The sequence below is a fragment of the Poeciliopsis prolifica genome, unplaced genomic scaffold (genome assembly GCF_027474105.1).
Source record: "Poeciliopsis prolifica strain line A6 unplaced genomic scaffold, Auburn_PproV2 SCAFFOLD041, whole genome shotgun sequence".
Classification (NCBI taxonomy): Eukaryota; Metazoa; Chordata; class Actinopteri; order Cyprinodontiformes; family Poeciliidae; genus Poeciliopsis; species Poeciliopsis prolifica.
In genome coordinates this window covers 973289-1000000 of record NW_026562416.1, presented here as the reverse complement: position 1 = coordinate 1000000, position 26712 = coordinate 973289, and the positions used below count along the sequence as shown (strand labels likewise).

The following is a 26712-nucleotide window of genomic DNA, read 5'->3' as shown; positions in this document are numbered from 1 at the left end:
TCCTGTCCACCATCAGCTTCCTGTCTGTCCACCGTCAGCTTCCTGTCTGTCCACCATCAGCTTCCTGTCTGTCCACCGTCAGCTTCCTGTCTGTCCACCATCAGCTTCCTGTCTGTCCACCGTCAGCTTCCTGTCTGTCCACCATCAGCTTCCTGTCTGTCCACCGTCAGCTTCCTGTCTGTCCACGTCAGCTTCCTGTCTGTCTGAAGCTGCTTCCTGTCTGTCCACATCAGCTTCCTGTCTGTCCACCGTCAGCTTCCTGTCTGTCCACCGTCAGCTTCCTGTCTGTCCACCATCAGCTTCCTGTCTGTCTGAAGCTGCTTCCTGTCTGTCCACCGTCAGCTTCCTGTCTGTACACCATCAGCTTCCTGTCTGTCCACCGTCAGCTTCCTGTCTGTCCACCGTCAGCTTCCTGTCTGTCCACCGTCAGCTTCCTGTCTGTCCACCGTCAGCTTCCTGTCTGTCCACATCAGCTTCCTGTCTGTCCACCGTCAGCTTCCTGTCTGTCCACCGTCAGCTTCCTGTCTGTCCACCGTCAGCTTCCTGTCTGTCCACCATCAGCTTCCTGTCTGTCCACCGTCAGCTTCCTGTCTGTCCACCGTCAGCTTCCTGTCTGTCCACCATCAGCTTCCTGTCTGTCTGAAGCTGCTTCCTGTCTGTCTGAAGCTGCTTCCTGTCTGTCCACCGTCAGCTTCCTGTCCACCATCAGCTTCCTGTCTGTCCACCATCAGCTTCCTGTCTGTCTGAAGCTGCTTCCTGTCTGTCCACCGTCAGCTTCCTGTCCACCATCAGCTTCCTGTCTGTCCACCATCAGCTTCCTGTCCACCATCAGCTTCCTGTCTGTCCACCGTCAGCTTCCTGTCTGTCCACCATCAGCTTCCTGTCTGTCCACCGTCAGCTTCCTGTCTGTCCACCATCAGCTTCCTGTCTGTCCACCGTCAGCTTCCTGTCTGTCCACCGTCAGCTTCCTGTCTGTCCACCGTCAGCTTCCTGTCTGTCCACCGTCAGCTTCCTGTCTGTCTGAAGCTGCTTCCTGTCTGTCCACATCAGCTTCCTGTCTGTCCACCGTCAGCTTCCTGTCTGTCCACCGTCAGCTTCCTGTCTGTCCACCATCAGCTTCCTGTCTGTCTGAAGCTGCTTCCTGTCTGTCCACCGTCAGCTTCCTGTCTGTACACCATCAGCTTCCTGTCTGTCCACCGTCAGCTTCCTGTCTGTCCACCGTCAGCTTCCTGTCTGTCCACAGTCAGCTTTCTGTCTGTCCACCATCAGCTTCGTGTCTGTCCACCGTCAGCTTCCTGTCTGTCCACAGTCAGCTTTCTGTCTGTCCACCATCAGCTTCCTGTCTGTCTGAAGCTGCTTCCTGTCTGTCTGAAGCTGCTTCCTGTCTGTCCACCGTCAGCTTCCTGTCCACCATCAGCTTCCTGTCTGTCCACCGTCAGCTTCCTGTCTGTCTGAAGCTGCTTCCTGTCTGTCCACCGTCAGCTTCCTGTCTGTCCACCATCAGCTTCCTGTCTGTCCACCATCAGCTTCCTGTCTGTCCACAGTCAGCTTCCTGTCTGTCTGCCATCAACTTCCTGTCCGTCTGAAGCTGCTTCCTGTCTTCAGTTTTGGGTCTGTGAGGCTCTTGCTCTGTGATGAAAGTAAGTAGTTCTGGTTTGGAGTCCGGTTCTGACGGATCCATGATGTGTTCATGAAGATCCATCAGAACCATCAGCTCACCTTGAAACGTGAAAGAGACGTTTCAGCAGATTCTACAAAAACTGCAGGAAGTTTAAGTTCATTAGAAATGAATCGTCAGACCCAGAAAGCCCGGTTCTGTTTTCTCTCTGCTCCACAGAATGAGAATCTTCTGAAGCAGATTTGGAGAAGTGTGTGTGTGTGTATATCTCTGTGTGTGTATCTCTCTGTGTGTGTGTGTATCTCTCTGTGTGTGTGTGTATCTGTGTGTGTGTATCTGTGTGTGTATCTCTGTGTGTGTGTGTGTATCTCTGTGTGTGTATCTCTCTGTGTGTGTGTGTATCTGTGTGTGTGTGTATCTGTGTGTGTATCTCTGTGTGTGTGTGTGTGTGTGTGTGTGTGTGTGTGTGGGGGGGGGGGTGTATCTGTGTGTGTATCTGTGTGTGTGTGTATCTGTGTGTGTGTGTATCTGTGTGTGTATCTGTGTGTGTATCTGTGTGTGTATCTGTGTGTGTGTGTATCTGTGTGTGTGTGTATCTGTGTGTGTATCTGTGTGTGTGTGTATCTGTGTGTGTGTGTATCTGTGTGTGTATCTGTGTGTGTGTGTATCTGTGTGTGTATCTGTGTGTGTGTGTATCTGTGTGTGTATCTGTGTGTGTATCTGTGTGTGTGTGTATCTGTGTGTGTATCTGTGTGTGTGTGTATCTGTGTGTGTGTGTGTGTATGTGTGTGTGTGTGTGTGTATCTCTGTGTGTGTATCTGTGTGTATCTGTGTGTATCTGTGTGTGTGTCCTGGCGGGTCTGGGCGCCGCTCTGTGTTTGTCTCTGTTTTCGTGGCGGATTGGATCGCTGCCTGCTTCGTGGCGGCGGCGCTCGCTGCTTCCTCCTCGGGGCCAGAGAGACGCTAATGGAGGAGGAGGTGGGAGGAATCCAAATGAGGAGACGCTGGAAGAGCGATGGATGATGGAGGGTGAAGGTGTGAGATGGATGGAGAGGCGGAGCGTGGGCGGAGGAGGTCAGCCACAGGCGGAGGCGGCTGCAGCTCCATCCAGATGTGGCTCCACATCAGATGAATTATTCTGCTGTTAATGTGGAAAATAAACTTGATCCCAGAGTTGATGCATGAAACTGAAACTCTTTAAATGTTTCAGTTTAACGTTTCAGCGGAAACCTGCAGGATATGGTTGGATTCAAACCTGCAACCTGGTTTTCTGTGTTGCTCCATCTTTCTCCAGCTCTCCCAGTTTTACCATCAGACAATAAACCAGCAGGTTCCAGTTCAGCTGCCTACAGATTTTATGTATTTTGAGCCAAATATTAACACTTCAGGCAGATAATCTGGCTTTTATTTCATCGTTTATCGTCTTCCTCGTGGTTTCCAACTTCCCTTTCAGAGTTTGTATCTTTTGGTTTTGCTGCTTTAATCAACTAATCTGCTCATCAGTTTTGCGGCCAAACTTCTGTGACGGCGTCTGCAGTAATCTGCGTCCCGATGCTTCAGTCAACACAGAGCAACTCGCAACATTTGTCTGCAAACCGAAGCCAGAGAGAAACATTAGAGTTATTAAAGAGAGACGTGAAGAACCTGCTGGGCGTTTTGCTGCCTGAGGATGAGGATGATGATGATGATGATGATGATAATGATGATGGCTTGGAATGGTCCGGTTGTTTGTCCAGAAACATCCGGAGGTGCAAACAGGGAAGCGTTGCGGCGGATCGATTCTGTCTCTGGAGAACGCAGCACAGTGATCACAGCAGCAGCAGCTCCTCGCCCCCCCGCTGAGAGGCTTAGTTAAAAATACAAAGAGTGGGTTTTTATCCACACCCCCCACACGTGCATGCTCACATGCACGGCCGGCGCCTGGGAGCAGCATGAGCTGCGTGTGAGGAGGAGATGGAGAGAGGACCGGAGCTGCAGCGCTTCAGGCGAAGCACCAATCGATACTCTGCAGAAAGCTCTCCCACGCTGAAACGCTGACCTCTGCTCTCCATATGCACCGGCAGAAAAACTTTCTCCTTGTTTTCCAGAATTAGACTTTCCAACGTTTCTGTTTAAAAGCTTTTTCATTTCCCTGAAACTCTGGCGAAGGCCACAGTTTGTCTCCAGATTCTGAGTCTTTTCCACGGTGACACGAAGTTCCTGAAGCTGCAGGCAGACAATTCATATTTAGCGTGTCAGTTAAACCCAGGCTTTACTTTCACCATGTTATTCATTTGTTAAAAATGTCACAATTTCAAAATAAATATTTAATTAGCAAACTAACTAGTTAAATATTTTGTTAGCCAGTATTTGTTTAGCTCTGATCTCAGAACCAAATATTTAGTTTGGAGTTAAATATTTAGCTAATTAAATGTTTTGTTAAAAAAAAAATTCATTCATTTTAAATGAATTAATAACAAAGCCCCATTTTTTGTATCTATACCAAATATTTGTAACTTTAAACTTAAAATTGCAGTTTGAAAAATACTTTTATAAAAAGTATTTTTTACATATTTGTTGAAATTTTATGAAACAGATAATCTGTGAAAACTTTTATCTCCAGTGCTAATTAGAAACAACCAATCAGAGCGTTGTCAATCACCTCTCCATGTGGCGCTGCTCCCTTCCTTGCTCCTGTTTGCACACACAGGAGCAAGGAACTAACTATGCTAAGGCTAGTTATCATAGCCACCAATGACAACAGATAAACACTTAATGATAACTTGTTTCTCCACCATTAGCAAATTTAGCAGCGAGTACATGAGGATGATTAAATTCATTTAATTAAAAATGCAAAAATTAACAGAGTTTTTAAAGTTATGTTTATTGCACAACAATAAACCTTTTTAAAAGATGATTAAAGATCTAAAACATGAAAAGGTCTTTGAACTTTTACCTTATTCCAAGAAAAGCAGACAATTTTCATCTTTTCCCAACTTGGTTCTGGTTCTGATGAATGAAATTCACAGATGGAAAAACTTTAACATTTAAAGTTGTGCAGAAAGGAAACTGCAAAAGAAGCCGGCCGGTTTTTCTCAGGCTGATCTTCATCCTCCGTTTATTTGTCCTTTAATTGCCTGAGGTGTTTTTTCCACCACGCCATGTTGGATGTTTTCATTAAACGGCTGATTAGACGGAGGGATTAATAAAAGTAAATCCCTTTAATTAGCTTCACAGCTTCATTATGAACTTTGATTATAAACCAAACAGCAGCAGGAGAAACTCAGCAGAACCAGGAGAATCGGCAGAACCGGCAGGGTTAGCATGTTTAGCATTGTTAGCGTGGTTAGCATTGTTAGCATCATTAGCGTGGTTCCTTTGTAAACTCCCAGCTGTTTCTGTATGGAAAGCTGTTTAAACAATAATTTGGGTTTTTAGCCTGTCATAAGAAGAAAAAGTATGAGTTCATTTTTTAAAGTTATATATTTACAGTTTTATTCATTCAGTTGGGAATGTTAGTTTACAAATATTGAAATAGTAATTTAGCTTAGCAACTGAATAATTATTTTGCAAACTAAATATTTAGTTTGAAACTTATTTTGATTGAAAATAAATATTCACTTTGTTTAGTAAATATGGATCTTCAAACTAATTATTTAGCTTGAACATAAATATAGCAGACATGACTGCAAACCTTCATTATGTTAAATATTCTTACTGAAAATGAAAATCATTCAGATTTCCACATTTTTTTCATATTTCCCTCTCGATGTCCAACATGGAGTCCTGCCAGCAGCAGGTGGGGGTGGGGCACTGCATCATCTCATCTGTCACATTGATGGGCCAACTGTTCCTCATCACAGGAAGGCTCCACACACACACACACCTCTGAAAGCTTTTAAACGGCTGTGTGCGCTGACCCAGAGAGCCACTTAATCAGCCGTATGGTCCGACTGGTACCATCTCTCCAGGCCGTTAAGCCCGTTAACGAGTCTGGACCGGATCGGACCGGATCAGGACCCAGGATGTGGTGAGAGATGAGCGAAGAACAGGAACGCTGCAGATAAAATCCAGAACCGAGAGTTTAGGAAGAGTCAGAGTTTAAAGTGTTTACAAACACACACACACACACACACACACACACACACACACACACACACACATACCTCCACAACACAAACACACACACAAACACACACACACACCCATATACCTCCACACACACAAACACACACACAAACACACACACACACAAACACACACACATGCAAACACACACAAACACACACAGAAACAAAACACACACAAACACACACACCTTCAGGGTTGGTCTGACTTTGTGGGACATGAAGATTTTAAACCTTTGAAAGGTTTTCTGACTCGTCGCCTTCGGGTTCTGCTGTTTCCTCGTTTTATTGTGTTTTTCTTCCGTTTTATTCTTTCACTTGTTCTGATTCTTTTATATCTACTTTAATGTCCTTGTGCTGATATGAAGTGAGTGTGAAGCGCCTGTAACAGCCGAGCTGGAGGTCTGTGTGACGGCCGGGGGCTGAAAGCTGCGGGGAGCTTCAGATCCAGCAGCTCAGGGTTTGTTTCCCTGCCGCTGGAACACAAGCTGCTGCTGCTGCTGCTGCTTTTAAGGCTTTGAGGCGCGGGAACGCCGCGCTCCAGTCGGAATCATTCAGCCTCTCCACATCTGAACCGTAACTTTGCAGAAACTGGAGTCGTCCTTCGTTTGCCAGTTTTAACCCTTCGGTTTCGTCTCGTTCCCTCGGGGGGAATCACAACGTTGTGCGGCTTCTGCCAAACCGAACACAGATTTACAGTAACAACCATCTGAAAGCTCAGTTCATCAGAAACAATCACACATCAAACAATCACATCTGAAGGTTTCTTCAGAAAAATAGAATCATGGACAACTCGCCTTCAATTGACCAACTATTGTGACGATTAATCGGATACATCCTGCACATTTTTCATTTAACTCCTTTTACCTTTGTTACACTAAAGGCTCCCAATAAATAATTCAGTTCATTTTTAAATTGAATGTAAGAGCTGAATCTGAATCATTGATCCTGGAGGAGAATTATGGGATGTATTTATTTTTACACCAGATCAATGCGTCCCAACATGTTGCATGTTACAAAATGTGATTTTACAGTAAAACACTCTTTTTCCAAACACTGAGACCTGAAGGTTCGTTCAGCCACATGAAGCAGAAACATGTCAGGCCAGACACACGGAGAGGAAAACCTGAAGTGACCTTTGACCCCCTCATGATATTACTCTACCCGCCCGCTGCGCTGAAGCGCCGCTACTCATTCCTCGGCTCGCAGGAATCAGATGATTCTGGCTGATTTGCTGCTATCTGGGTCACGGTCCTGATGAAATGGGCTGATTCGGAACGAAGCGACTGGAAATGAAATGTCATTAGAAAGAGACTCGTTCAGATCTGAGCCGCTGATTCAGAGTCAAATGAAGCTGGTGCGCGGCAGCGGGCTGCAGATTATGCCTTTTCATTTCCATAAGCAGACATATTCAGCAGAGAGTAAACAGGAATATGATTAGCTTCACATCAGAGCAGATTTAAAGAGACGGCGTTTGGTTCGCTCTGCTGTTGGCTCAGAATCAGATCCATTCGCCGCCACGTTTGTCCTCACAAAGCAGGAACCTGAAACAGGCGTGTGGAAAACCGGAGCCGCTCCTGAACGCAACGTTGAGCCGTTTAACTACCGGTAGGCTAACAGACGATAGCAGCTTCAGTTGGGTTAGCTAGCATCACAAAAGGAAAAGATGTTTCATTCTGTTAGAAATGTCAGTTTAAAGATAAATATTTAATTTACCAGCAAAACTTTTAGCTTAACGCTAAATATTTAGCTAACTGTGTAAATATTTGGTTTCATGCTAACTAGTTAGCTTGCTAACTAAATATTTTCTTAGCATACTAATTTTATTTTTCATCAATTAAATATTTGCCTCCAATTCAAATATTTAGCTTCAAACTGAAACCTTAGTTTGAAATCAGATATTTAGCTAGCTAGCTAGTTAGCTCTGTAACTTCATCTGAAAATTCAGCTAGCATGCTAAACATTTAGCTCTGAGCTCGCGGCTGAAACGTCCGCCTCTGTTTCCTCAGATCTGCTGAATTTTTCCCAGAAATCTTGAGGAACATCAGGAAATGTTCTGATGGATCTGAGCCGGGTCACATTGTTCTTTTGGTTCAGCAGTGGTTCTGGTCTGGGAGCTCCATCTCTTTGTCTCTACCTAATCCTTAGATCCTGACCTCTGACCTTAGCTGAGACAGTGAGGCTTTGAGTGGTTCTGTTGGGTCTGTCTGCAGATCCTGGTTCTGCTGGGGTTCTGGGGAGAACCAGAACCTTACAGATGGTTCTGGAACATTTTTCAATTTGTTTGTTTTGCCGTTTTTAGATCTGGACTCGATGTGCTGCGATTCAGACCTTCTACCTGCTGCCAGGCAGGTTCTGTGTCTTGGTTCTGATCGGGTTTTGGTTTTGCTGGTGAAGTTGAACTACAGGATTGGGATTATTATCTTCAGGAGGAAACCGACTCACAGCAGAAATGTGTCTGCATGTTACTCCCTTCATTAAGAAGTCCAAACAAACAGAACCGTTCTGTGTGAGAGGAGATGATGATTGGATCTTCATCAAGTTGGTTCTCATGTTCTGAGAACCGGCGGTCCAAACAGAGACATGATGGAGTAAACAGAACCAAGGAGGAAAACCGTCTGCAGATGTTTCAGATCAGATGCTGGGAGGTAGCCATGTTTTCTGAAAGCACCAGACAGCTGCCGCCGTGTGTGTGTGCGTGTGTGTGTGGTGTGTGTGTGTGTGTGGGTGTGTGTGTGGGTGTGGGTGTGTGGGTGTGTGTGTGTGTGTGTGTGGGGGGGGGGGGTGTGTGTGGGTGTGTGTGTGTGGGTGTGGGTGTGTGTCTCGTCCTGCAGGCGTCCGTCTGCTCCTCTCCTGGTTTTATGTGGTTAATATCCCGGCTCTGATTGGATAACTTGATTCTGATTCTGAAGACATCCCATAGTCAGGCCTGGTTCCAGTCAGCCTGATGAGAATCAAACATTGCTAGTGGCCTGCCGGAGCCTCACTCATGATTACGTCTTCTGTCTCGTACTGTTTTAACTTTATACTTGCACAAAGTTATTACCGTGACATTATCGTAATTTCACTTCATTCTCTACGACCTTTGACCTGTAATTCTGTTTCCAACCGAATTTCGGGTTTGGTTTTGTCTGAGTCGTAGAGCTCTGTGTCGTCGTATTGTTTCACCTGTTTTCTCTTATGACTTTATTCTCGGATTATTTTAGGTTTTGACTGAACTCTGTTCTTGTCGTATTAATTATGTTTTTTCTCATGTTTAGATTTTCGTCTCGTTTTGAAATGTTTTCACCGCGTCGACGTTTCCTGCTGGAGTTGATTCTGACAAACCAGCAAATCAGAACTTTGACTAGACCACCACAGACCCTTCTGATGTAGATTTGCTGCTGTTTGTCCTACAGACAGGCTTGTGATTGTGACCTTTGACCTTTAATTGAGGCCTGCAGAGTCTGAACCAAAGCTCTGAGGTTTCTGGTCATTTCTCTGAGCTTCAAGCCCTGACCCCTGACCTTTGGTTGAATCTGCTGGGATGTCCAGTCCTGGGAAGGGTAGACATGACCTTTGACCCCTCCCAGATTCTGGCTGATTTAACTCACAGACCACCTGCTGAGAAGAAATAGAAACTCAGACGATTGGCTCAGTGTGTTTGTTTAGGTGTGTGTGCGTGTGCGTGTGTGTGTGTGGTCGTCCCGCGCAGCAGAACCGGATGTCTGCCTGCCAGCTCTCAGTCGTCCTCGGTTTCTGGCAGGAAGTCAGCAGAGCGGATCTTTCTCAGGGTTTCGGTGTCGGTTCTGTAGAGCCGGGATTCTCGCGGCGCCAGGTGGGCTGTGGCTCGGTTCTGACTGACGTGACCCGCCTGGCGGCCGGGTGGCGGTCCAAATGCGAGTCCGGCTGAAAGCAGGAGATAAGTGGGCCGGAACCGGCCACCAACACGGCCGGCGAAAAATGCTTGAGGCGTTTATGATGTCTGCATAATCGGGCCCTGATTTGGGTCCATTCATGCTGGTTCCTGTGTAATGACTCACATTAGAAACTCAATTACAAGCTTCTCACTGGATCCGCGAGGCGGGGCTGGGATCTCCAGAACCGGGCTGGACTGAACCCAGCAGGGTGCAAACAGAACCGGCTTCATTATTCCAAATCTGCATGGCGGCGGGAGCAGGAAGCGGCCGCTTCATTTCCTGGGATTCATCACGGTTCGGCTCAAAGACGCTTTCACCTTTCAGCCCTGATCCAGTAAACGAAACGCTTCCTCTCAACGAAGCAACACTTCCCTCAAAGTTATGATTCATCATCATGTTTACCCGCTTCGCTCTCGCTACGGTGGCCTGCAGGTTCAAACGGCTCAGCTCTGCAGAGACATGAATGATGCAAACTCCAAAACAACTGACGGAGTGTGTGTTACTGACGGAGTGTGTGTTACTGACGGAGTGTGTGTTACTGACGTAGTGTGTGTTACTGACGTAGTGTGTGTTACTGACGTAGTGTGTGTACTGACTGAGTGTGTTACTGACAGAGTGTGTGTTACTGACGTAGTGTGTTACTGACGTAGTGTGTTACTGACGGAGTGTGTTACTGACGGAGTGTGTGTTACTGACGTAGTGTGTGTTACTGACGGAGTGTGTTACTGACGGAGTGTGTTACTGACGGAGTGTGTGTTACTGACGTAGTGTGTGTTACTGACGGAGTGTGTGTTACTGACGGAGTGTGTTACTGACGGAGTGTGTTACTGACGGAGTGTGTTACTGACGTAGTGTGTGTTACTGACAGAGTGTGTGTTACTGACGGAGTGTGTGTTAATGACGGAGTGTGTTACTGACGGAGTGTGTGTTACTGACGGAGTGTTTACTGACGGAGTGTGTTACTGACGGAGTGTGTTACTGACATAGTGTGTGTTACTGACGGAGTGTGTGTTAATGACGGAGTGTGTTACTGACGGAGTGTGTGTTACTGACGTAGTGTGTGTTAATGACGGAGTGTGTTACTGACGGAGTGTGTGTTACTGACGTAGTGTGTGTTACTGACGGAGTGTTACTGACGGAGTGTGTTACTGACGGAGTGTGTTACTGACGGAGTGTGTGTTACTGACGTAGTGTGTGTTACTGACGGAGTGTGTGTTACTGACATAGTGTGTGTTACTGACGGAGTGTGTTACTGACGGAGTGTGTGTTACTGACATAGTGTGTGTTACTGACGGAGTGTGTGTTACTGACGTAGTGTGTGTTACTGACGGAGTGTGTTACTGACGGAGTGTGTGTTACTGACGGAGTGTGTGTTACTGACGGAGTGTGTTACTGACATAGTGTGTGTTACTGACGGAGTGTGTGTTACTGACATAGTGTGTGTTACTGACAGAGAGTGTGTTACTGATGGAGTGTGTGTTACTGACGGAGTGTGTGTTACTGACGTAGTGTGTGTTACTGACGGAGTGTGTTAATGACGGAGTGTGTTACTGACGTAGTGTGTGTTACTGACGGAGTGTGTTAATGACGGAGTGTGTTACTGACGTAGTGTGTGTTACTGACATAGTGTGTGTTACTGACGGAGTGTGTGTTACTGACGTAGTGTGTGTTACTGACGGAGTGTGTTACTGACGGAGTGTGTGTTACTGACAGAGTGTGTGTTACTGACGGAGTGTGTTACTGACGTAGTGTGTGTTACTGACGGAGTGTGTGTTACTGACGTAGTGTGTTACTGACGGAGTGTGTGTTACTGACGGAGTGTGTGTTACTGACGTAGTGTGTGTTACTGACGGAGTGTGTTACTGACGGAGTGTGTTACTGACGGAGTGTGTGTTACTGACGTAGTGTGTGTTACTGACGGAGTGTGTTACTGACGGAGTGTGTGTTACTGACGTAGTGTGTGTTACTGACGGAGTGTGTTACTGACGGAGTGTGTGTTACTGACGGAGTGTGTTAATGACGGAGTGTGTTACTGACGTAGTGTGTGTTACTGACGTAGTGTGTGTTACTGACGGAGTGTGTGTTACTGACGTAGTGTGTGTTACTGACGGAGTGTGTTACTGACGGAGTGTGTGTTACTGACGGAGTGTGTGTTGCTGACGGAGTGTGTTACTGACGGAGTGTGTGTTACTGACGGAGTGTGTTACTGACGGAGTGTGTTACTGACGGAGTGTGTTACTGACGGAGTGTGTGTTACTGACGGAGTGTGTGTTACTGACGGAGTGTGTGTTACTGACGGAGTGTGTTACTGACGGAGTGTGTTACTGACGGAGTGTGTTAATGACGGAGTGTGTTACTGACGTAGTGTGTTACTGACGTAGTGTGTGCTAATAACGGAGTGTGTGTTACTGACGGAGTGTGTTACTGACGGAGTGTGTGTTACTGACGGAGTGTGTGTTACTGACGTAGTGTGTTAATGACGGAGTGTGTGTTACTGACGTAGTGTGTGTTACTGACGGAGTGTGTGTTACTGATGTAGTGTGTTACTGACGGAGTGTGTTACTGACGGAGTGTGTTACTGACGGAGTGTGTTACTGACGGAGTGTGTTAATGACGGAGTGTGTTACTGACGGAGTGTGTGTTAATGACGGAGTGTGTTACTGACGGAGTGTGTTAATGACGGAGTGTGTTAATGACGGAGTGTGTTACTGACGGAGTGTGTTAATGACGGAGTGTGTGTTAATGACGGAGTGTGTGTTACTGACGTAGTGTGTGTTAATGACGGAGAGTGTGTGTTACTGACGTAGTGTGTTAATGACGGAGTGTGTGTTTCTGACGAGTGTGTGTTACTGACGTAGTGTGTTAATGACGGAGTGTGTGTTACTGACGGAGTGTGTTAATGACGGAGTGTGTTAATGACGGAGTGTGTGTTACTGACGGAGTGTGTGTTACTGACGGAGTGTGTTAATGACGGAGTGTGTGTTACTGACGGAGTGTGTTACTGACGTAGTGTGTGTTACTGACAGAGAGTGTGTTACTGACGGAGTGTGTTACTGACGGAGTGTGTGTTACTGACGGAGTGTGTGTTACTGATGGAGTGTGTTAATGACGGAGTGTGTTACTGACGGAGTGTGTTACTGATGGAGTGTGTTAATGACGGAATGTGTTACTGACGTAGTGTGTGTTAATGACGGAGTGTGTGTTACTGACGTAGTGTGTGTTACTGACGTAGTGTGTGTTACTGACGGAGTGTGTTACTGACGGAGTGTGTTACTGACGTAGTGTGTTACTGACGGAGTGTGTTACTGACGGAGTGTGTGTTACTGACGTAGTGTGTGTTACTGAGAGTGTGTTACTGACGGAGTGTGTTACTGACGGAGTGTGTGTTACTGACGTAGTGTGTGTTACTGACGGAGTGTGTGTTACTGACGGAGTGTGTTAATGACGTAGTGTGTTACTGACGGAGTGTGTGTTACTGACGTAGTGTGTTACTGACGGAGTGTGTTACTGACGTAGTGTGTGTTACTGACGTAGTGTGTGTTACTGACGGAGTGTGTGTTACTGACGGAGTGTGTTACTGACGTAGTGTGTGTTACTGACGGAGTGTGTGTTACTGACGGAGTGTGTTACTGACGGAGTGTGTTACTGACATAGTGTGTGTTACTGACGGAGTGTGTGTTACTGACGGAGTGTGTTAATGACGTAGTGTGTTACTGACGGAGTGTGTGTTACTGACGTAGTGTGTGTTACTGACGGAGTGTGTTACTGACGGAGTGTGTTACTGACGGAGTGTGTTACTGACGGAGTGTGTGTTACTGACGTAGTGTGTGTTACTGACGGAGTGTGTGTTACTGACATAGTGTGTGTTACTGACGGAGTGTGTTACTGACGGAGTGTGTGTTACTGACGTAGTGTGTGTTACTGACGGAGTGTGTGTTACTGACGTAGTGTGTGTTACTGACGGAGTGTGTTACTGACGGAGTGTGTGTTACTGACGGAGTGTGTGTTACTGACGGATGTGTTACTGACATAGTGTGTGTTACTGACGGAGTGTGTGTTACTGACATAGTGTGTGTAACTGACAGAGAGTGTGTTACTGACGGAGTGTGTTACTGACGGAGTGTGTGTTACTGACAGAGTGTGTTACTGACGGAGTGTGTTAATGACGGAGTGTGTTACTGACGTAGTGTGTGTTACTGACGGAGTGTGTTAATGACGGAGTGTGTTACTGACGTAGTGTGTGTTACTGACAGAGTGTGTGTTACTGACGGAGTGTGTGTTACTGACGTAGTGTGTGTTACTGACGGAGTGTGTTACTGACGGAGTGTGTGTTACTGACGGAGTGTGTGTTACTGACGGAGTGTGTTACTGACGTAGTGTGTGTTACTGACGGAGTGTGTGTTACTGACGTAGTGTGTGTTACTGACGGAGTGTGTGTTACTGACGTAGTGTGTGTTACTGACGGAGTGTGTTACTGACGGAGTGTGTTACTGACGGAGTGTGTGTTACTGACGTAGTGTGTGTTACTGACGGAGTGTGTTACTGACGGAGTGTGTGTTACTGACGTAGTGTGTGTTACTGACGGAGTGTGTTACTGACGGAGTGTGTGTTACTGACGGAGTGTGTTAATGACGGAGTGTGTTACTGACGTAGTGTGTGTTACTGACATAGTGTGTGTTACTGACGGAGTGTGTGTTACTGACGTAGTGTGTGTTACTGACGGAGTGTGTTACTGACGGAGTGTGTGTTACTGACGGAGTGTGTGTTACTGACGGAGTGTGTTACTGACGTAGTGTGTGTTACTGACGGAGTGTGTGTTACTGACGGAGTGTGTTACTGACGGAGTGTGTTACTGACGGAGTGTGTGTTACTGACGGAGTGTGTTAATAACGGAGTGTGTGTTACTGACGTAGTGTGTTACTGACGTAGTGTGTTAATAACGGAGTGTGTGTTACTGACATAGTGTGTGTTACTGACGGAGTGTGTGTTACTGACGGAGTGTGTGTTACTGACGTAGTGTGTTAATGACGGAGTGTGTGTTACTGACGTAGTGTGTGTTACTGACGGAGTGTGTGTTACTGACGTAGTGTGTTACTGACGGAGTGTGTTACTGACGGAGTGTGTTACTGACGGAGTGTGTTACTGACGGAGTGTGTGTTAATGACGGAGTGTGTTACTGACGGAGTGTGTGTTAATGACGGAGTGTGTTACTGACGGAGTGTGTGTTAATGACGGAGTGTGTTAATGACGGAGTGTGTTAATGACGGAGTGTGTTAATGACGGAGTGTGTGTTAATGACGGAGTGTGTGTTACTGACGTAGTGTGTTAATGACGGAGTGTGTGTTTCTGACGGAGTGTGTGTTACTGACGGAGTGTGTTAATGACGGAGTGTGTGTTACTGACGGAGTGTGTTAATGACGGAGTGTGTTAATGACGGAGTGTGTGTTACTGACGGAGTGTGTGTTACTGACGGAGTGTGTTAATGACGGAGTGTGTGTTACTGACGGAGTGTGTTACTGACGTAGTGTGTGTTACTGACAGAGTGTGTGTTACTGACGGAGTGTGTTACTGACGGAGTGTGTGTTACTGACGTAGTGTGTGTTACTGACGGAGTGTGTTACTGACGGAGTGTGTTACTGACGTAGTGTGTGTTACTGACGGAGTGTGTTACTGACGGAGTGTGTTACTGACGTAGTGTGTGTTACTGACGTAGTGTGTGTTACTGACGGAGTGTGTGTTACTGACGTAGTGTGTGTTACTGACGGAGTGTGTTACTGACGGAGTGTGTGTTACTGACAGAGTGTGTTACTGACGGAGTGTGTTACTGACGTGTGTGTGTTACTGACGGAGTGTGTGTTACTGACATAGTGTGTGTTACTGACGGAGGTGTGTTACTGACGGAGTGTGTGTTACTGACGTAGTGTGTTACTGACGGAGTGTGTTACTGACGGAGTGTGTTACTGACGGAGTGTGTGTTACTGACGTAGTGTGTGTTACTGACGGAGTGTGTTACTGACGGAGTGTGTGTTACTGACGTAGTGTGTGTTACTGACGGAGTGTGTTACTGACGGAGTGTGTGTTAATGACGGAGTGTGTGTTACTGACGGAGTGTGTTAATGACGGAGTGTGTTACTGACGGAGTGTGTGTTACTGACGGAGTGTGTGTTACTGACGGAGTGTGTTACTGACGTAGTGTGTGTTACTGACGGAGTGTGTGTTACTGACGGAGTGTGTTACTGACGGAGTGTGTTACTGACGGAGTGTGTGTTACTGACGGAGTGTGTTAATGACGGAGTGTGTGTTACTGACGGAGTGTGTGTTACTGACGTAGTGTGTTAATAACGGAGTGTGTGTTACTGACGTAGTGTGTGTTACTGACGGAGTGTGTGTTACTGACGTAGTGTGTTACTGACGGAGTGTGTTACTGACGGAGTGTGTTACTGACGGAGTGTGTTACTGACGGAGTGTGTGTTAATGACGGAGTGTGTTACTGACGGAGTGTGTGTTAATGACGGAGTGTGTTACTGACGGAGTGTGTGTTAATGACGGAGTGTGTTAATGACGGAGTGTGTTAATGACGGAGTGTGTTAATGACGGAGTGTGTGTTACTGACGGAGTGTGTTAATGACGGAGTGTGTGTTAATGACGGAGTGTGTGTTACTGACGTAGTGTGTTAATGACGGAGTGTGTGTTACTGACGGAGTGTGTGTTACTGACGTAGTGTGTTAATGACGGAGTGTGTGTTACTGACGGAGTGTGTTAATGACGGAGTGTGTTAATGACGGAGTGTGTGTTACTGACGGAGTGTGTGTTACTGACGGAGTGTGTTAATGACGGAGTGTGTGTTACTGACGGAGTGTGTTACTGACGGAGTGTGTTAATGACGGAGTGTGTGTTACTGACGGAGTGTGTGTTACTGACGGAGTGTGTTAATGACGGAGTGTGTGTTACTGACGGAGTGTGTTACTGACGGAGTGTGTGTTACTGACGGAGTGTGTTACTGACGGAGTGTGTGTTACTGACGGAGTGTGTTACTGACGGAGTGTGTGTTACTGATGGAGTGTGTTAATGACAGAGTGTGTGTGACGGAGTGTGTTTCTGACGGAGTGTGTGTTACTGACTGAGTGTGTTACTGACGGAGTGTGTTACTGACGGAGTGTGTTACTGACGGAGTGTGTGTTACTGATGGAGTGTGTTAATGACGGAGTGTGTTACTGACGGAGTGTGTTACTGACGGAGTGTGTGTTACTGACGGAGTGTGTTACTGACGGAGTGTGTTACTGACGGAGAGTGTTACTTACGGAGAGTGTTACTGACGGAGTGTGTGTTACTGACTTAGTGTGTGTTACTGACGGAGTGTGTTACTGACGGAGTGTGTGTTACTGACGGAGTGTGTGTTACTGACGGAGTGTGTTACTGACGGAGTGTGTGTTACTGACGGAGTGTGTGTTACTGACGGAGTGTGTGTTACTGATGGAGTGTGTTAATGACGGAGTGTGTTACTGACGGAGTGTGTTAATGACGGAGTGTGTTACTGACGGAGTGTGTTAATGACGGAGTGTGTGTTACTGACGGAGTGTGTGTTACTGACGGAGTGTGTGTTACTGACGGAGTGTGTTAATGACGGAGTGTGTGTTACTGACGGAGTGTGTGTTACTGACGGAGTGTGTGTTACTGATGGAGTGTGTTAATGACGGAGTGTGTTACTGACGGAGTGTGTTAATGACGGAGTGTGTGTTACTGACGGAGTGTGTGTTACTGACAGAGTGTGTGTTACTGACGGAGTGTGTTAATGACGGAGTGTGTGTTAATGACGGAGTGTGTTACTGACGGAGTGTGTTACTGACGGAGTGTGTGTTTCTGACGGAGTGTGTGTTACTGACGGAGTGTGTTACTGACGGAGTGTGTTACTGACGGAGTGTGTGTTACTGACGGAGTGTGTTACTGACGGAGTGTGTTACTGACGGAGTGTGTTACTGACTGAGTGTGTTACTGACGGAGTGTGTTACTGACGGAGTGTGTGTTTCTGACGGAGTGTGTGTTACTGACGGAGTGTGTTACTGACGGAGTGTGTTACTGACGGAGTGTGTGTTACTGACGGAGTGTGTTACTGACGGAGTGTGTTACTGACGGAGTGTGTTACTGACGGAGTGTGTTTCTGACGGAGTGTGTGTTACTGACGGAGTGTGTTACTGACGGAGTGTGTTACTGACAGAGTGTGTGTTACTGACGGAGTGTGTTACTGACGGAGTGTGTGTTACTGACGGAGTGTGTTACTGACGGAGTGTGTTACTGACGGAGTGTGTTACTGACGGAGTGTGTGTTACTGACGGAGTGTGTTAATGACGGAGTGTGTTACTGACGGAGTGTGTTACTGACAGAGTGTGTGTTACTGACGGAGTGTGTTACTGACGGAGTGTGTTACTGACGGAGTGTGTGTTACTGACGGAGTGTGTTACTGACGGAGTGTGTTACTGACAGAGTGTGTTACTGACGGAGTGTGTGTTACTGACGGAGTGTGTTACTGACGGAGTGTGTTACTGACGGAGTGTGTGTTACTGACGGAGTGTGTTACTGACGGAGTGTGTGTTACTGACGGAGTGTGTTACTGACGGAGTGTGTGTTACTGATGGAGTGTGTTTCTGACGGAGTGTGTGTTACTGACGGAGTGTGTGTTACTGACGGAGTGTGTTACTGACGTAGTGTGTGTTACTGACGGAGTGTGTTACTGACGGAGTGTGTGTTACTGACGGAGTGTGTTACTGACGGAGTGTGTTAATGACGGAGTGTGTGTTACTGACGGAGTGTGTTACTGACGTAGTGTGTTAATGACGGAGTGTGTGTTACTGACGTAGTGTGTGTTACTGACGGAGTGTGTGTTACTGACGGAGTGTGTGTTACTGACGTAGTGTGTGCTAATAACGGAGTGTGTGTTACTGACGTAGTGTGTGTTACTGACGGAGTGTGTGTTACTGATGGAGTGTGTTACTGACGGAGTGTGTTACTGACGGAGTGTGTTACTGACGGAGTGTGTTACTGACGGAGTGTGTTACTGACGGAGTGTGTTACTGACGGAGTGTGTGTTAATGACGGAGTGTGTTACTGACGGAGTGTGTGTTAATGACGGAGTGTGTTACTGACGGAGTGTGTGTTAATGACGGAGTGTGTTAATGACGGAGTGTGTTAATGACGGAGTGTGTTAATGACGGAGTGTGTGTTAATGACGGAGTGTGTGTTACTGACGTAGTGTTTTAATGACGGAGTGTGTGTTTCTGACGGAGTGTGTGTTACTGACGGAGTGTGTTAATGACGGAGTGTGTGTTACTGACGGAGTGTGTTAATGACAGAGTGTGTTAATGACGGAGTGTGTGTTACTGACGGAGTGTGTGTTACTGACGGAGTGTGTTAATGACGGAGTGTGTGTTACTGACGGAGTGTGTTACTGACGGAGTGTGTTAATGACGGAGTGTGTGTTACTGACGGAGTGTGTGTTACTGACGGAGTGTGTTAATGACGGAGTGTGTGTTACTGACGGAGTGTGTTACTGACGGAGTGTGTGTTACTGACGGAGTGTGTTACTGACGGAGTGTGTGTTACTGACGGAGTGTGTTACTGACGGAGTGTGTGTTACTGATGGAGTGTGTTAATGACGGAGTGTGTTACTGACGGAGTGTGTTTCTGACGGAGTGTGTGTTACTGACGGAGTGTGTTACTGACGGAGTGTGTTACTGACGGAGTGTGTTACTGACGGAGTGTGTGTTACTGATGGAGTGTGTTAATGACGGAGTGTGTTACTGACGGAGTGTGTTACTGACGGAGTGTGTGTTACTGACGGAGTGTGTTACTGACGGAGTGTGTTACTGACGGAGAGTGTTACTTACGGAGAGTGTTACTGACGGAGTGTGTGTTACTGACTTTGTGTGTGTTACTGACGGAGTGTGTTACTGACGGAGTGTGTGTTACTGACGGAGTGTGTGTTACTGACGGAGTGTGTTACTGACGGAGTGTGTGTTACTGACGGAGTGTGTTACTGACGGAGTGTGTGTTACTGACGGAGTGTGTGTTACTGACGGAGTGTGTGTTACTGATGGAGTGTGTTAATGACGGAGTGTGTTACTGACGGAGTGTGTTAATGACGGAGTGTGTTACTGACGGAGTGTGTTAATGACGGAGTGTGTGTTACTGACGGAGTGTGTGTTACTGACGGAGTGTGTGTTACTGACGGAGTGTGTTAATGACGGAGTGTGTGTTACTGACGGAGTGTGTGTTACTGACGGAGTGTGTGTTACTGATGGAGTGTGTTAATGACGGAGTGTGTTACTGACGGAGTGTGTTAATGACGGAGTGTGTGTTACTGACGGAGTGTGTGTTACTGACGGAGTGTGTGTTACTGACGGAGTGTGTTAATGACGGAGTGTGTGTTAATGACGGAGTGTGTGTTACTGACGGAGTGTGTTACTGACGGAGTGTGTTACTGACGGAGTGTGTGTTTCTGACGGAGTGTGTGTTGCTGACGGAGTGTGTTACTGACGGAGTGTGTTACTGACGGAGTGTGTTACTGACGGAGTGTGTTACTGACGGAGTGTGTTACTGACGGAGTGTGTTACTGACGGAGTGTGTTTCTGACGGAGTGTGTGTTACTGACGGAGTGTGTTACTGACGGAGTGTGTTACTGACAGAGTGTGTGTTACTGACGGAGTGTGTTACTGACGGAGTGTGTGTTACTGACGGAGTGTGTTACTGACGGAGTGTGTTACTGACGGAGTGTGTTACTGACGGAGTGTGTGTTACTGACGGAGTGTGTTAATGACGGAGTGTGTTACTGACGGAGTGTGTTACTGACAGAGTGTGTGTTACTGACGGAGTGTGTTACTGACGGAGTGTGTTACTGACGGAGTGTGTGTTACTGACGGAGTGTGTTACTGACGGAGTGTGTTACTGACGGAGTGTGTTACTGACAGAGTGTGTTACTGACGGAGTGTGTGTTACTGACGGAGTGTTACTGACGGAGTGTGTGTTACTGACGGAGTGTGTTACTGACAGAGTGTGTTACTGACGGAGTGTGTGTTACTGACGGAGTGTGTTACTGACAGAGTGTGTTACTGACGGAGTGTGTTACTGACGGAGTGTGTGTTACTGACGGAGTGTGTTACTGACGGAGTGTGTTACTGACGGAGTGTGTGTTACTGACGGAGTGTGTGTTACTGACGGAGTGTGTTTCTGACGGAGTGTGTTACTGACGGAGTGTGTTACTGACGGAGTGTGTGTTACTGACGGAGTGTGTGTTACTGACGGAGTGTGTGTTACTGATGGAGTGTGTTTCTGACGGAGTGTGTTACTGACGGAGTGTGTTTCTGACGGAGTGTGTTTCTGACGGAGTGTGTTACTGACGGAGTGTGTTACTGACGGAGTGTGTGTTAATGACGGAGTGTGTTACTGACGGAGTGTGTTACTGACGGAGTGTGTGTTACTGACGGAGTGTGTTACTGACGGAGTGTGTGTTACTGACGGAGTGTTTACTGACGGAGTGTGTGTTACTGATGGAGTGTGTTTCTGACGGAGTGTGTTACTGACGGAGTGTGTTTCTGACGGAGTGTGTTACTGACGGAGTGTGTTTCTGACGGAGTGTGTTTCTGACGGAGTGTGTTTCTGACGGAGTGTGTTACTGACGGAGTGTGTGTTAATGACGGAGTGTGTTACTGACGGAGTGTGTTACTGACGGAGTGTGTGTTACTGACGGAGTGTGTTTCTGACGGAGTGTGTTTCTGACGGAGTGTGTTACTGACGGAGTGTGTTTCTGACAGAGTGTGTTTCTGACGGAGTGTGTTACTGATGGAGTGTGTTACTGACGGAGTGTGTTACTGACGGAGTGTGTGTTACTGACGGAGTGTGTTAATGACGGAGTGTGTTACTGATGGAGTGTGTTAATGACGGAGTGTGTTACTGACGGAGTGTGTTACTGATGGAGTGTGTTAATGACGGAGTGTGTTACTGACGGAGTGTGTTACTGACGGAGTGTGTTACTGACGGAGTGTGTTTCTGACGGAGTGTGTTACTGACGGAGTGTGTTAATGACGGAGTGTGTTTCTGACGGAGTGTGTTACTGACGGAGTGTGTGTTACTGACGGAGTGTGTTACTGACGGAGTGTGTGTTACTGACGGAGTGTGTTACTGACGGAGTGTGTGTTACTGACGGAGTGTGTTAATGACGGAGTGTGTTACTGACGGAGTGTGTTTCTGACGGAGTGTGTGTTACTGACTGAGTGTGTTACTGACGGAGTGTGTTACTGACGGAGTGTGTTACTGACGGAGTGTGTTACTGATGGAGTGTGTTAATGACGGAGTGTGTTACTGACGGAGTGTGTTACTGACGGAGTGTGTGTTACTGACGGAGTGTGTTACTGACGGAGTGTGTTACTGACGGAGAGTGTTACTTACGGAGAGTGTTACTGACGGAGTGTGTGTTACTGACTTAGTGTGTTACTGACGGAGTGTGTGTTACTGACGGAGTGTGTTACTGACGGAGTGTGTGTTACTGACGGAGTGTGTTACTGACGGAGTGTGTGTTACTGACGGAGTGTGTGTTACTGACGGAGTGTGTGTACTGACGGAGTGTGTGTTACTGATGGAGTGTGTTAATGACGGAGTGTGTTACTGACGGAGTGTGTTAATGACGGAGTGTGTTTCTGACGGAGTGTGTTAATGACGGAGTGTGTGTTACTGACGAGAGTGTGTGTTACTGACGGAGTGTGTGTTACTGACGGAGTGTGTTAATGACGGAGTGTGTGTTACTGACGGAGTGTGTGTTACTGACGGAGTGTGTGTTACTGATGGAGTGTGTTAATGACGGAGTGTGTTACTGACGGAGTGTGTTACTGACGTAGTGTGTGTTACTGACGGAGTGTGTTAATGACGGAGTGTGTGTTAATGACGGAGTGTGTGTTACTGACGGAGTGTGTTACTGACGGAGTGTGTTACTGACGGAGTGTGTGTTACTGACGGAGTGTGTGTTACTGACGGAGTGTGTTACTGACGGAGTGTGTTACTGACGGAGTGTGTTACTGACGGAGTGTGTTACTGACGGAGTGTGTTACTGACGGAGTGTGTTACTGACGGAGTGTGTTTCTGACGGAGTGTGTGTTACTGACGGAGTGTGTTACTGACGGAGTGTGTTACTGACAGAGTGTGTGTTACTGACGGAGTGTGTTACTGATGGAGTGTGTGTTACTGACGGAGTGTGTTACTGACGGAGTGTGTTACTGACGGAGTGTGTTACTGACGGAGTGTGTGTTACTGACGGAGTGTGTTAATGACGGAGTGTGTTACTGACGGAGTGTGTTACTGACAGAGTGTGTGTTACTGACGGAGTGTGTTACTGACGGAGTGTGTTACTGACGGAGTGTGTGTTACTGACGGAGTGTGTTACTGACGGAGTGTGTTACTGACGGAGTGTGTTACTGACGGAGTGTGTGTTACTGACGGAGTGTGTTACTGACGGAGTGTGTTACTGACGGAGTGTGTTACTGACAGAGTGTGTTACTGACGGAGTGTGTGTTACTGACGGAGTGTGTTACTGACGGAGTGTGTTACTGACGGAGTGTGTGTTACTGACGGAGTGTGTTACTGACAGAGTGTGTTACTGACGGAGTGTGTGTTACTGACGGAGTGTGTTACTGACGGAGTGTGTGTTACTGACGGAGTGTGTTACTGACGGAGTGTGTTACTGACGGAGTGTGTTACTGACGGAGTGTGTGTTACTGACGGAGTGTGTTACTGACGGAGTGTGTTACTGACGGAGTGTGTGTTACTGACGGAGTGTGTGTTACTGACGGGTGTGTGTTACTGACGGAGTGTGTGTTACTGACGGAGTGTGTTTCTGACGGAGTGTGTTACTGACGGAGTGTGTGTTACTGACGGAGTGTGTGTTACTGACGGAGTGTGTGTTACTGACGGAGTGTGTTTCTGACGGAGTGTGTTTCTGACGGAGTGTGTTACTGACGGAGTGTGTTTCTGACGGAGTGTGTTTCTGACGGAGTGTGTTACTGACGGAGTGTGTTACTGACGGAGTGTGTGTTAATGACGGAGTGTGTTACTGACGGAGTGTGTTACTGACGGAGTGTGTGTTACTGACGGAGTGTGTTACTGACGGAGTGTGTGTTAATGACGGAGTGTGTTACTGACGGAGTGTGTTACTGACGGAGTGTGTGTTACTGACGGAGTGTGTTTCTGACGGAGTGTGTTTCTGACGGAGTGTGTTACTGACGGAGTGTGTTTCTGACGGAGTGTGTTACTGACGGAGTGTGTTTCTGACGGAGTGTGTTTCTGACGGAGTGTGTTACTGATGGAGTGTGTTACTGACGGAGTGTGTTACTGACGGAGTGTGTTACTGATGGAGTGTGTGTTACTGACGGAGTGTGTTACTGACGTAGTGTGTGTTACTGACGGAGTGTGTGTTACTGACGGAGTGTGTTACTGACGGAGTGTGTGTTACTGACGGAGTGTGTGTTTCTCTCCAGCGTGTCCGCCTGGATCCTACAAGATGTCGTCACGGCAACAGGAGTGTTTTCCGTGTCCGGCCAACAGCGTGGCGGACGAGGAAGGATCGGTGGTGTGTGTGTGTGAAGAAGATCACTTCAGGACTCCTCTGGACAGCCCCTCCACCCCCTGCACAAGTACTGACATCACACACACACACACATTTCTATCCATCTTCCTTCTGCTTTTAACCCGTTTTCATTCCTGCTGATTCCATAAAGATCCATTTATGGATCGCCTGTCCTTCGCCCTGCGACCGCTCCTCTTCCTCCTCCTCCTCCTCCTCCTCCTCCTCTTCCTCTCTCATGTTTAATGTGAATCAATCTTTGGTTTGTCCTGGGAAGATTTCAGAAACGGTGGGACAGAGAGGAAAATGGTCTCACCGTTTCACCGTAAAGTTGTAACTCATGGATGATCAGGACTGAAACACAATCAGGTTTTCATCATTTCCCTGGAAACCAGAAAAATTCTGGTTCAGCAGCAGCAAAGTGATAATCCATAAAATCAGACTTCCACCAAAATGCAATATAAAATATAGAAAAAGTCAAATATTGAAACATTTCAGCTGGGGAAAAATCTAAATGTGTATTAAAACACAACAAAGTATTTATAATAAGTGATGCTGAAATCTGCTAATAGCTGTTCAATAGCAGCAGGGTGTGAATACTTATTGATTCTGCTTCGATCAGGAAGGATCTGGGCGGCGCAGCTTCCTGCTCCCAGGATGCAACAGTCTGTCTCCAGCTGCGTTTCCCTTAAAATGCCTGCATTGAAGTTATGAGAATGAATTTGCTTAACAGGCCAGTTTCACACAAACACGTTGCTGATCAGTTTTGTTTTGGTTTGGAAACCAAAAAAATAAAAATTTATTTTGCAATAAAACCACGAGTCACATGACCAGCAGCCAAAAACTACCGAAGAAAACATAAAAACAATTTTAGTTTTTTTGCATAATCGAGGAAATATTTTACATTTTTCATGAGATTTTTCCATATGAGAATAAAATCCCATATTTTCCTCCTAAGCTAACATGCTAACTCCACCTGCAGTCCTGCTGCCAAGCCGCCATGTCAGATCCTCTTGACCTTTGACCCTGAGGCCATCACTGAGAATGTGTCCCTTTCTGTGTCACCGGTCCGTTTTGAGCCCTCTGCTGGTTCTGGGAGCCGTTCTGACCCGATGCGGCGGGCGAAGGGTCAGCAGGTCTGTGAGCGCTTTAATTACAGCATCGATCTCCCGATCCGGCCCGATGGATCCGGCTAACGAGCGCATTAATTAAAGGATCGATCCGCTGGTTCTGACCGGGCTCAGACTGGGCTAATCTGAGGGTGGAGGGGAGGTCCGAAACGTCTCTGCAGCAGAACCGCAGAACCAGAACAAAACACAAAATCTGAAGCAGAACTAAATTAGTTGATGATCATTTCAATTATCAATTAACCAATTAATCTGATTAATTGTTATAAGTCAGACAATTTCCTCATTACTGCAGATTAATTTCTGGTCCATCATTTGTAAAGAACAACAAGCAGAAATGACCAAACATTTCAATTTTAGATATAAATTCATCAAATCTATAAAAAATTCTGAGGAAAATCTCCAGAATTTTAATTATTTAATTATAATTCTGATGTAAAAATTAAAATGGGATTTATTCATATCAAATTCACTGCTGCAGGAAAAAATACAACAAAAAACTCAGGAGATAAAAGTTTGGAAATGTTTCTGCTGGGTAGACAGAACCAGGCGGAGCATCAGAACTGAATGAGACTCTGGACCAGAACCAGAACCAGAACCAGGCAGCAGGATGAGGACGGCTGGGACTCTGGACCAGAACCAGAACCAGGCAGCAGGATGAGGACGGCTTCAGGAGGTCAAACAGGATGTCGTCTCCAGCACTGTTCTGTTTGTCTGATGCCTGAAGCGAAGGAGGTGTCCTGTTCCGGTCCGGTTCTGTCCTGTCCGGTCCAGTCCGGTTCTGTCTGGTCCGGTCCGATTCTGTCCAGTCCGGTTCTGTCTGTCCAAGCACTCATTAAACGGAGTTGTGACTCGCTGCCGCCAGAGAGACACTCCATATATGGGCGTGAGCGTACTGAGCATGCTCAGTGTGATTGATGGACATTTAAAAGGGGGGGGGTCAGGGGTCAGGTGTCAGATTATCCAGTAGTGAAGTGAAACTGGACCAGAGAATCGATACTCATTTAACCGGACAAGAAAACATTTGAAATTTAAATGAGGTTCAATAAAAACATTTGATTCTGTAAAGAATTAAGTTGAAAAATGTCGGCATATATCAATTAATCAGATTAAATAATTGTGAACTGGTTTAGTAATTAATTAACTGGAGACACTTAAACACACCATTTGCTGAAAGAACAATTTAGAGGAATAATCTGCAAAATATGATTAATCATCAAAACAATCGACTAATCAGCAGAATAATCAATGACTGAAATACTTTATATTCTAATGATCTAAAACTGAAAAAAAACTAATTTGAAAATAAAATGAAATTAAATCAAAATCTGATGATTTGGTCGTTTAGAAATAAAGCGAA

The 26712-nt window shown here is 46.6% G+C and overlaps 1 protein-coding gene across 1 annotated transcript in view; it reads left to right on the top strand.

Annotated features, from left to right (window-relative positions):
• Window positions 1–26712, top strand: part of LOC129375717 (ephrin type-A receptor 7) — a 68218-nt gene that overhangs the window by 23158 nt on the left and 18348 nt on the right. The window contains exon 3 of the mRNA XM_055054950.1: window positions 24140–24295. Coding sequence (XP_054910925.1) covers window positions 24140–24295 — 156 coding nt within the window. The remainder of the gene's footprint in view (window positions 1–24139; window positions 24296–26712) is intronic.